Below are 9688 nucleotides of genomic sequence, written 5' to 3' on the forward strand. Positions count from 1 at the left end.
GGCAGGGCCCACTATGGGGATCCACAAGGTACTGGGTACAGACCAGGAATCCTGAGGGACCCAGTGTAGGTTTGTTTTGGTTCCAGAGTCGAGTATCCGTCCTCCGTGTGACCTTTCTCCTTGTGTTCCCTGTGCACTACAGCGACATGATTTCTCTTACAGAAAAGGAACTTCACACTGGCCTTCCAGGCAGCTGAAAGTGTTGGCATCAAATCCACACTGGTGAGTCCCCGGTCCCCACTGGGAAGTCCCTGGCAGGGCACTCCTCCTTAGGAAGAACATGGTCACTGGGTGGTATAGCTGCCTGGTGATAAGGCTAGGGCAGTGGGGTGGGGAGGTGATGGAGGGTCCCATCCAGGTGGGTGCTGAAGCGGGATCTCACCCATTGCCTGTGGTGCTTTATGCCTCATGTGAAACACTCTCAGGAAGCGCCCACATGGGTGGGTGGCTAGTGACCTCAGGTCCTGGCAGACCTCATGCAGACCTGTTTCTTATAGTTGCCTCTTCCTTAACAGAATCTTTAGGTTCAGAAAAAAAAGTTAAGTTTACAAATGTCACTGTCAAAGCACATTGCACGGGTCTACGTGCCTGCCTTTTGTCAGTGTAGGGGGAGAAGATAGGGTGCATATTGAGTCAAGGAGGACAGCTTTATAGGCTGAAGAGTGTTGTTGCCTGCACTTCTTACAAGGGCCATGAGACACTCCTACTCACAGTGTGAGGAACCAGGTGTAGAAAATTACATGGTCTTAGGTTTTTAGGTCCTTGTGCAGGTTTCTGCCCAGTCCCTGCCGAAGCTTACAACAGGCATACTTCTGTCAGGAGCTCTTCCTGTCATCACCAAGCCTGACTTTCTGAGAGAAAAAACTGTGTCCAAATGGAAAACTAAATACTGTAGAATCACACAGACCACACACAGATCTCATTGAGCTGCTCAGGGCTTTTCACAAAGCAAAGTGTTCCATGGGTTTAGGACACTATAGGGGTCCTGTAGTCCTCCAGGGCCACCTCCCCATCTGTAGCTACCCATCACCCCAATTTGTAACAACTGCATGTGCCTCAAAAAAGTATTTACATTCATATTTATACCATAAATATATATTTTTAATTCATAGAAATATGCTTGCTTAGGGTGGCTTCTGTTCGCCTGTTTAGAGAGATAAGTTATTCAAATATGTTCCCATTATTAGACATTTTACATTACACATGTGAAGTTTTCATATATAAAATGTAGGCAATTTCTCCATCCTAACAAACTTTATTGTCAAGATTATTTGCAGTAAGCAAACAGCCTTCTGCTTTCTGTAACAAATAACCTTGGGTGGCCTTCCTCATTTTGCGGCACATTTGGGGTTCCTCATCCATCAAAGGGTCCTCTCAGACCAACAGCAGGCCTTGCTCTTCAACAGTAGCAGGCATGAGCTACAGGCTCTGAGGTACCTGGATGGGAGCTGGTCAGTCCATGGTTTCCCACTTTCATTTTCCTGCCCACTCAATTCGTATGTCCCAGGTCTCTGGTATCCTGCAGTTAAAGAACAGTATGGGCGTGGTGGTGCGTGCCTATAATCCCAGCACTGTGGGAGGCTGAAGCAGAGCGATTGAAAGTTTATATCCAACCAACTTCAAGAGATCCTGTCTCATAATAAAAAATAAAGGAGAGGTAGAGATGTGAATGTTCTGGATTCAATCCCCAGTATAAAAAAAGACACTATCTTTGATATTTGACTTCCTTGTGGTGAAGGACATCAGTGTTGATGTGATGGGAGCCCCTGACATAGGAAACCTTCCTAAGCCAGGGCGTGAGTCTAAAAATGGCTTTAGAAGTGTCCCAAGTGTCCCCCCCACATTGGGGGTCTCCCAGACACATGAAACCCTTCTGGCCTTAACAGCCCATGTGGGTGACACTGCATATGGCTCAGGCAGAAGCAGGCATCTTGGGGGTAATGCTGCTGCCCTTGGAGAAGGCACCACCTAGAGGCCCTTGGTGGAGATGGAGGAGGTGTTCTGGGCCAGGCCTGTGAAATATGTAGTCAGGTATATCAGGGTTAAATAAAAAATCCTTCACTATTGGTGATGAACCCATTGGGATGGGCCAGGAGGTGACCTGCAATCCTAACCAAGCCCCTTCTCTCTGTCAGGACATTAATGAGATGGTACGCACCGAACGGCCAGATTGGCAAAATGTCATGCTGTACGTGACGGCAATCTACAAGTACTTTGAAACTTGAGCACACCAGGAGGAGCTGCTGCTGGCTGGGGACCTCGGCAGTAACCAAGCAACACCGACACCTTTAGCTATGCACCCCTAAAGCTTTCGGCAACTCTGGGCTGTCCTGCAGTGTGTGAGCCTCAGCCTGGGACCTCTGCATAGGAAGAACTCAGGCCTGTGGCCTGTGGCGCACACCATGGCCTGTCCACCCAGTGCATGTGGGCACAGCACACAGCCTGCAGGCTGGCTTTCTTCTGAAGACCGGTTGAACTCCATTAGTGCCCAGGATGTAAAAACAAAAGGCTCATACCCAGCTAAACTTGGGGAAAAGGATTGGATTATAGGGGATTCCTAGAGGTTGGTGAATGCTTCAGCTACAGCACTTCTTGACTGTTACCCACATGGGTCCCTTTGCTGGTGAGAACCAGGGGGAAAGTGAGTACCTGGCAAGTGTCTGCTCCCTAGTGCTGGGCAGAGCCAACCTTGCTCTTTACATGGGTCTGTTTCTAGGAGTGTGTCACCATAGAATCGGGAAAGCCATACCTTCGGTGTGACAGAGCTGTCCTGGTCACCACTATGTAGGAGTTTTCAACTAGAGTTAAGAAACATATAGAAGTGCAGTGCAGGTGGTCCCACCTCACAGCCTGCAGCTGGCCAAGTCCACACTATTGCTGGGCTCCTGTTGGCAGGAAGCAGGCAGGATCCTCACCTGGTGCTTGGCCACCTGCCTCCAGCCCCAGGCCTAGCTTAGGGCTTCTGAGAAGAGGGACTGATCAAAAGGAGTTCTAGTTAAGATTTTTGATTTATTATGAGCAAGACTGTGGAAAATAGCTCCTATTCTATTAGTACCAAAGTTAAATTGTTTTAAACCAGACATGGTGGCGCACACCTGCAATCACAGAACTCGGGAGGCTGAGGCAGGAGGATTACCATGAGTTGGAGGCCAGCCTGGGCCATACATACTGAATTCAAGGCCAGCCTGGGCTATACAGTGAGAGCCTGTCTCAGAAAAAAAGTTGTTTTAATAACCATAGAAATGAAACACAAAATTTAGACATAATACAACAAGAGCAGGGAGTGAAATAGGAAGTAGCTGAGAAGAGGGACATGCTTAGGGAGCCCATGGTGTGATTTAAAGTCCCTGCTGAGTTGCTGAGATGTACTCCTTTTGAGCAGAAATGTAAGAAAGTGCCTTACCTCCCCTTGTCGGGCAGCCCGTGCCTCCTCACCAGGGCAGGTGTCAGCAGAGATTCAGAGGGCCAGGCCTGCCCTTCCCAGGTGCTGGGTCTGTGCTCTCTGAGCCAAAGCCTTACTCAGAGGTGTTCAGTTGATGACTTTCAGGTTGGAACTCAAAGCTCTTTTGGGGACCCAGGAGCCCACATCTCATGTGTGCCTAACACAGTAGCTGTTGGTTTGAACAATGTCAAAACCTATACTTTCCAGATTATAACTGTTTGGCACCTGAAAGGCACCGTGAGGAAGACTGGCCACCAGTGGAAGCTGAGTTGTAGCCCCACTAACCAGATGCAAGGAGCAGGCTCCCAAGAGGCCCACCCAGTTCCATCATGGGCTGAGGGTCAGCATTCAAGCATGATGTTCCTTACCGGGAGTTTGACACGTTTGTGGAGCCTAGAAAAGAAAATGGCTGTTAAGAAGTGGGCTCTGCATGTCTGTGCCCTACAGTGTGCCCTTACCAGGTGGCTGGTGCTGCCCATCTACCCTGCCTAAATGTCCCAACCTGGCAGTACAGGCTGCTGTCCCTGGCTAAGGCCTTTGGTGAAATGCCAACTAAAAGAGAGGCAGTATCAGCCTCAGAGCACACCACAAGACACCCCAGATGCCAGCTTCCACAGATCCCCGGCCTGGTCCTCCCCAGCCGAGTTCTGTTCTTGTTCCTGTTGCTCTGCTGACAGTTAGCTGTCAGCCATGAGTGACTGCTCGTGTTCAAATCATCATTTCCAGGGTCTCTCCACTTAATTTCTGAGTTCCTGCCTCTGCTTTCATTGGCCTGTCCACTGTCTGCATCCAAGGTGTCTGGTCATATTTTTGTTTATTTATTATGTCATGAGGGGCTGTTATGTGACTAAGAAGATTTCTCTGAGACTGCAGTTGACAGTTTTGTCCCTTGCTGGCCATGTGAGATCAGCTCCAGAAGCTCATTCTGGGATGGGGAATTCCAGAATCTTCTGAAAGGAGGCAGTGGTCACCAATGATCTGTGTCGCTTGGATGGCACATCTCTTCTGGACACTGAGGGCCCAGTATCAAGCCTGGGAGTGGCGCCAGAGACAGAGGTGGTCTTGGGAAGGGCCATCCTGGCCTTGTCAGTCTGGAGGCTCATCTCAGGCCCTCTGGCCCCAGTGAGGGTCAGACTGCCCACGTTTGCACAAGGGTCTGCACGTGCCAGGACTCCAGAGCATTACTTTTTACCTTTTCTAATAGGACCCTTACAACACTGTTGGCTCTGTGGGTGCAGCTGTAATGGTCATATGTGTTTAAAGGTGGTACCTGCTTTGTAGCCTCCAGGAAGTCATTTTGCCTCTTTAAGCACAAGCTTTACTGCAAAAGGGCCAGTTACCTTTCTATTTCTATCATAGGCTTCTGCTGACTGACTGATGATACTTTGCCATTTTGTCCTAGTAAATATTCTTGAATGTATTAAATTGTTAAAACACATCTGGCTTGGACTTTCCTAGCTTGCCTCCCCTCCCCACTGACCCTCAGATAGTTACATGAACCCAAACTGGAACCCTGTCCACCTAAGAAGGCCTCCTCAGGTCCAGCTTTCAACACCTCCCCATGCACATGGACATGGAGCACCTGCCTGGAGTGGGAGACCTGGTGTGCCTGCTGCAGCCCTTGCAGGGTGCTCAGCAGCCTCAGGTAGGTCTCTGACCTGTGAAACCACACTGGGGTAGGGCAGCTGAGCTCAGAGGTTCTGACCTGCCCTGGGGCCACTCAGAATCTGTGACAGTTGTTAACACCCCAGAAACACCAGCAGAGCTGCCCTGTGAGAGTGAAAGCCCCAAGCATGCCCTAGACACACACCATCAGGCATCCCAAGGGTTTTTTGTCTTTCTAAAAACATATCATTCTAGAGATGATTTGGGGGATGTATAAAAGTATAGAGAAGCAAAAAGAAGAAAGTACTACCTAGAGGCAACCAGTTAAGTTTTTTTACTGTGCATCATTTTGAGGTGTTGGGATAGAAGCCAGGGCCTGGCAGGTGCTCTAACCACTGAGCTGCATTCCAGCCCACTGTTCATCTTGGCTGTGGCCATTTGAATCCACTGAGATCAGCCCTCAGCACTTGTCACCTCACACATATTGTATACACAGGGGTCTATGAGGTCACCCCCTTACACCAGAAGACTTGGGGTAAGCATCTTACCCAGAACTGAGACTCCTCAGGATCAGGGGTCCCGGGAAGGGTGAGGGCTTACCTAACCTGAGTTCAGGTACATCCTGAGAGTGTTCATGAGCCCCAGCCTCAGGCAGCCACAGTCATCTAGGGTGACCAGTGTGGTTTCAGGTCTGGACCCTGGACCAGAGGACCTGAGTGCCACTTTTGACACTGGCATGGCAGGAACTAGGCCAGGACTCAGCCCCAGACCCTCCCTGCTCACCAGATACTGGACTTGGGCCCCATGCTGAGGTGGTCAGTGGGAATTCACTGCACAACAAGAGCACACCCCACCCACAAGATGGGTCCCCCCCTCAAGCTGCTGCCCCTAGGTGGGGAGGGGTGCCCTGACCCCTGCCTGATATGCTCTAAGTCTCAGAGGCAGACCCTGAGGCTGATCCCTCAGAGATCTTTGTGGCCCAATGTACCTGCCTGGAGCCTGCAGGTCAGCCCAATGGCTCTGTGACCCAGACATAGAGCTCCCAATGACTACCCTAGGGCAGCACCTCTGAGGAAAAATAGGTTCCATCTTGACATGGAAAGTTCTAGAACCTCTGGGGGGCAGCTTTGATGGTTGGGAATGGAAGAATTCAGGTAGCCTAGGAGAGGAGAAAGATCCAGAAAGGATCCACTAGACCCCTCCAAACACAGCTTCACAGGGCTGGGATCCTGGGTCTAGCAGCTGTGACAAACTCTGACCCCCATCTTCACAGGGCCAGCAAATCTTCAGGTGACCTAGATTGTTTCAGGTTGTCCCTTCAAATCAGGGACAGATAATGGATATTGACATACCGTCACTGTGTTCTGTCAGGTGATGGCTGAAGACCTGGGTTGCTGGGATTCATGACTCCATTGGCCAGAGCTCTGACCCAAACAGGGTAGGACTTACACAGGAGGCCAGGTAGGGGTGCAGCAGGACAGAATGCCACCCTGGGCAGTCCGTGTGGAGGGTATGAGGATGGGTCAGAGGCATGTGGAGAGCTGGCTGACCACATGACCTACACCAGGCCCAGCAAAGCCTGGAAAGGGCTGGTCCTTGTCCCTAAGAGCCCCCTGGAGAGTGCATTACCCTGTGCGAGGAGGAGGCAGCAGGGACTTGGTAGGCTTGGAAGCTGAGTCTTGTGAAGAGACAGAAAGGCAGAGATAGCACCCATTGGGCAGGAAGCAGATGTGCTCTCCAAGGATACTGTAGCACTGGCTCCCACTGATGCTTGTGGGAGCCAGGATGAGCACTGAGCAGTTGTCAGGACATTAGGGTCTTCCAGACAGGTCAGCAACACTTGGGACGTACTGGGGCTGTTTCAACCTCTGCAAAATAGTGACCTGCCAGGCATCCTCTCTGATGTGGAGGAGGAGTGTCTGGTGGATCTCGGCTGGGAGTGCAGGGAGAACATAGGCGTAGCCTATGGCTGTCCTTGGGAGTTATGAGTGCTGAGCCCAGTATGGGGTGGGTACACAAGGTTGTCACTGTCCACCACAGAGCCAAGACAACCAAGACAAGGCTCACTGCCCCCAGAACCTGCTTCCTGTCTGCACTGATACAACAGGTCAGCTCTGAGGCAGGTTTGCTGTGCCCTTCCCCCGCCAGAAGCAGACAAGGCATGGAGGTCTTCCCATAGGCCTCAGCTGGAGGATGGGGGGGGGGGGGCGCGCATTGCTCCTGTGTCCGCCATGGCTTCAGTGACTTGGTGGTTGCTTTCTCTGGCGGCGCGATCCTGCCTTTTCTGAGCTTCCTTCAGGCTGTAGACAAACTGGAGCCATGTGAAGTCTCCAATAACTGAAGGGATAGTTGAGTGAGCACCCTGGGGCGGCTGGGTTTGTTCCTAGGCACCCTGACCTAACACCCACTGGGTGCGTGGTCCTAGTCCTGGCATGTCTTGCTCCCTGATGTGGCTCAGCTGGGCCCAGAGCAAACAATGAGGGCCAGAGGCCGCCCAGGTGCATCCTGGGCAGGAACAAAGAGCTGTGGGCGTGGGGTGGGGGTGGGTAGTCTGAGAATGGATTTCTGGAGCAGGAGAGAGCCCTGCTGGCCCCACCATCTCGCCTGAGTAGTGAAGGCCTGGACGGAAGGAAGGCGGGTGACCACAGCTTTCAAAGCCTGCCTGGGACTCGACAGGGAAACCAAGGCTCAGAGATAGAAACCTAGGACTTCCAGACATCCTCATGCCCACCAAGAGTCAGTGGCCATAGTCAGAGAAGGCCTGTACCCTTTGCCATCAGTATACTCTCAGAGCAGCCTTGTACCCAAGGAAAGCTCTCACAGCTGGCAAGAGGGTAGCCATGCCAAGATCAAGGATGGGGCCCTGTTTAGGGGACAGGCAGCAGAGGGTCCCCCAGGAGGGTTTAGAGGAGCAGGCACAGGAGCTGGCAGGGTAGGCGAGTACATAGCCCTCCTTCATGCCACCATCACCACTGAACCTCAAAGACCAGAATGTGCCCTATCTCTGGGCAACAGCTTCACTGGAGACCTGGGCTAGGGTGTCTGGTGGATGACAAGGACCACAAGAGCAGCGCTTCCTCTCCCTCTAACAGGCCAGGAGGAGACCTGACCTGGCCTCACCCCTCACAGCCTCTGTGGCAATGGCGTCTCATAGCAGTTGTGGGGTGTTGGAGCTCACTCTGGAGCTAGAGCCAAGCCAGGCCTTACCTGTCCACCTGTCCTCAGGACACAGATCCTCAATCCCTAGGAACCAAGACCAAGGGATGGTGTCACTGCCCACCAGGACCCAGAGGCAGAATACAAGGGCTTTGACTCTCTGGCCCCGAGGAGCAGCGTTAAGAAGGCCCTCACTCACTGAGGTACTGCCACAGTGCACAAGGCCAAGCCATGTGTGTGGAGGGCCAAGGGGAAGGTGCTGGGCCCCAGAGAAGGAGCAGCAATCATTGGGGTCCACAACCAGGGACTAGGGAGCAATAGGGTCTCCCAGAATTGGCTGTTTCTGACTCATGAGCTTCCATAGCCCCTTTAAGGTGACTCTAAAGACAGGGTCTTCCTTGCATGTTAAGAACTTTGGGTCCAACGTGAATGGGCTGGGCAGGAAAGTGTTGCCACTACAGGTGGCAACAAACCCCTCATTTCGAGGCCCAGAAACAAGGGTGAGGAGCTAAGGGCTAGAGGGCGGGCCCCCTAGCCAGACAGCTCCCCTAGTTTGTACCCTGTGGTTTGGTACAGAGCTAGCTCAGCTCCAAGAGCTGGAGGGCAGAAATGAATGGGTGCCTGGAAAGCCTGCAGAAATGCTACTTTCTGGGGTGGTCCCAGACACTGATCCCAGGGTCCATGTCCCCTCCTGGTGGTAGTAGAGGGGGCTCCCACTAAGGAAACCAAAGGCCTTGGGAAGAGGGGGGTAGACTCAGCAAAAAACAGGACTGGGGAGGGCTAAGGATTTAGCTCAGTGGCATCACTCCTGCATTGTAAGCGCAAGGTCTTGAGTTCAGATCCCTGGTACCAAAAACAAAAAAACAGGACTGGGGAATGAGGAGTGGGGGAGGTTGCATGGCCAGGCCTGAGGTTGGAAAGATATCAGGGGGTGGAGGAAGGCAACTGCAGTATTCTAGCGTCTTATACAGGTCTTTGGGGGACTCAGGTTTAACTTTGGGTACAGGTGCCTTCCCAGCCCAGCCCACTGTCCTCTGCCTGGAGATCTCAAGGGACCCCTGGATGTAAGATAAAACTCTTTTCTTTTTTTTTTTTTTTTGGTACCAGATATCGAACTTGGGACCTTTCACTTGCAAGGCAGGTGGCAGAACCACTGAGCTAAATCCCTGGTCCCTTAAGGGCCCCCTGGTTGTAAGGAAACACAAGGATTAGAGACTGAGCTGGCTGCATGGGAACAAGAATGAGTCAAGGAAGCCACCAGGTGATAAAGGCTGTCCTAGCAAAGTGATAACCAATATCTTGGGCTCCTGGCTCCTCCTGATGAGCTGGCCAGGTGCTTGTACATCCACTTCCCACCCACATTCTCCTCCCTGAGTTGGAAGCAGGGAGCTACTTTGACAGAGGCCATTCCTCCATCCTGGCCTCAGCCCTAAGATCTAAGCCTCAGCCCTAAGGCCCTGAGCAAACCCACCAGTCCTAGGAGGG

The 9688-nt window shown here is 52.0% G+C and overlaps 1 protein-coding gene across 3 annotated transcripts in view; it reads left to right on the forward strand.

The window, feature by feature from the left end:
- Specc1l (sperm antigen with calponin homology and coiled-coil domains 1 like) overlaps positions 1–4880 on the forward strand; it is a 150100-nt gene extending 145220 nt beyond the window's left edge. For all 3 annotated transcript variants that reach the window (XM_004843538.3, XM_004843540.3, XM_004843539.3), the window contains 2 exons: positions 163–222; positions 2136–4880. In XM_004843538.3, the coding sequence (XP_004843595.1) occupies positions 163–222; positions 2136–2225 (150 nt within the window). In that variant the 3' untranslated portion in view covers positions 2226–4880. The remainder of the gene's footprint in view (positions 1–162; positions 223–2135) is intronic.
- Positions 4881–9688: the final 4808 nt, after the last annotated feature.

This window comes from Heterocephalus glaber, unplaced genomic scaffold (genome assembly GCF_053883595.1).
Source record: "Heterocephalus glaber isolate CG9 unplaced genomic scaffold, H.glaber_assembly_v1.0 deba00001687, whole genome shotgun sequence".
NCBI classification, from domain to species: domain Eukaryota; kingdom Metazoa; phylum Chordata; class Mammalia; order Rodentia; family Bathyergidae; genus Heterocephalus; species Heterocephalus glaber.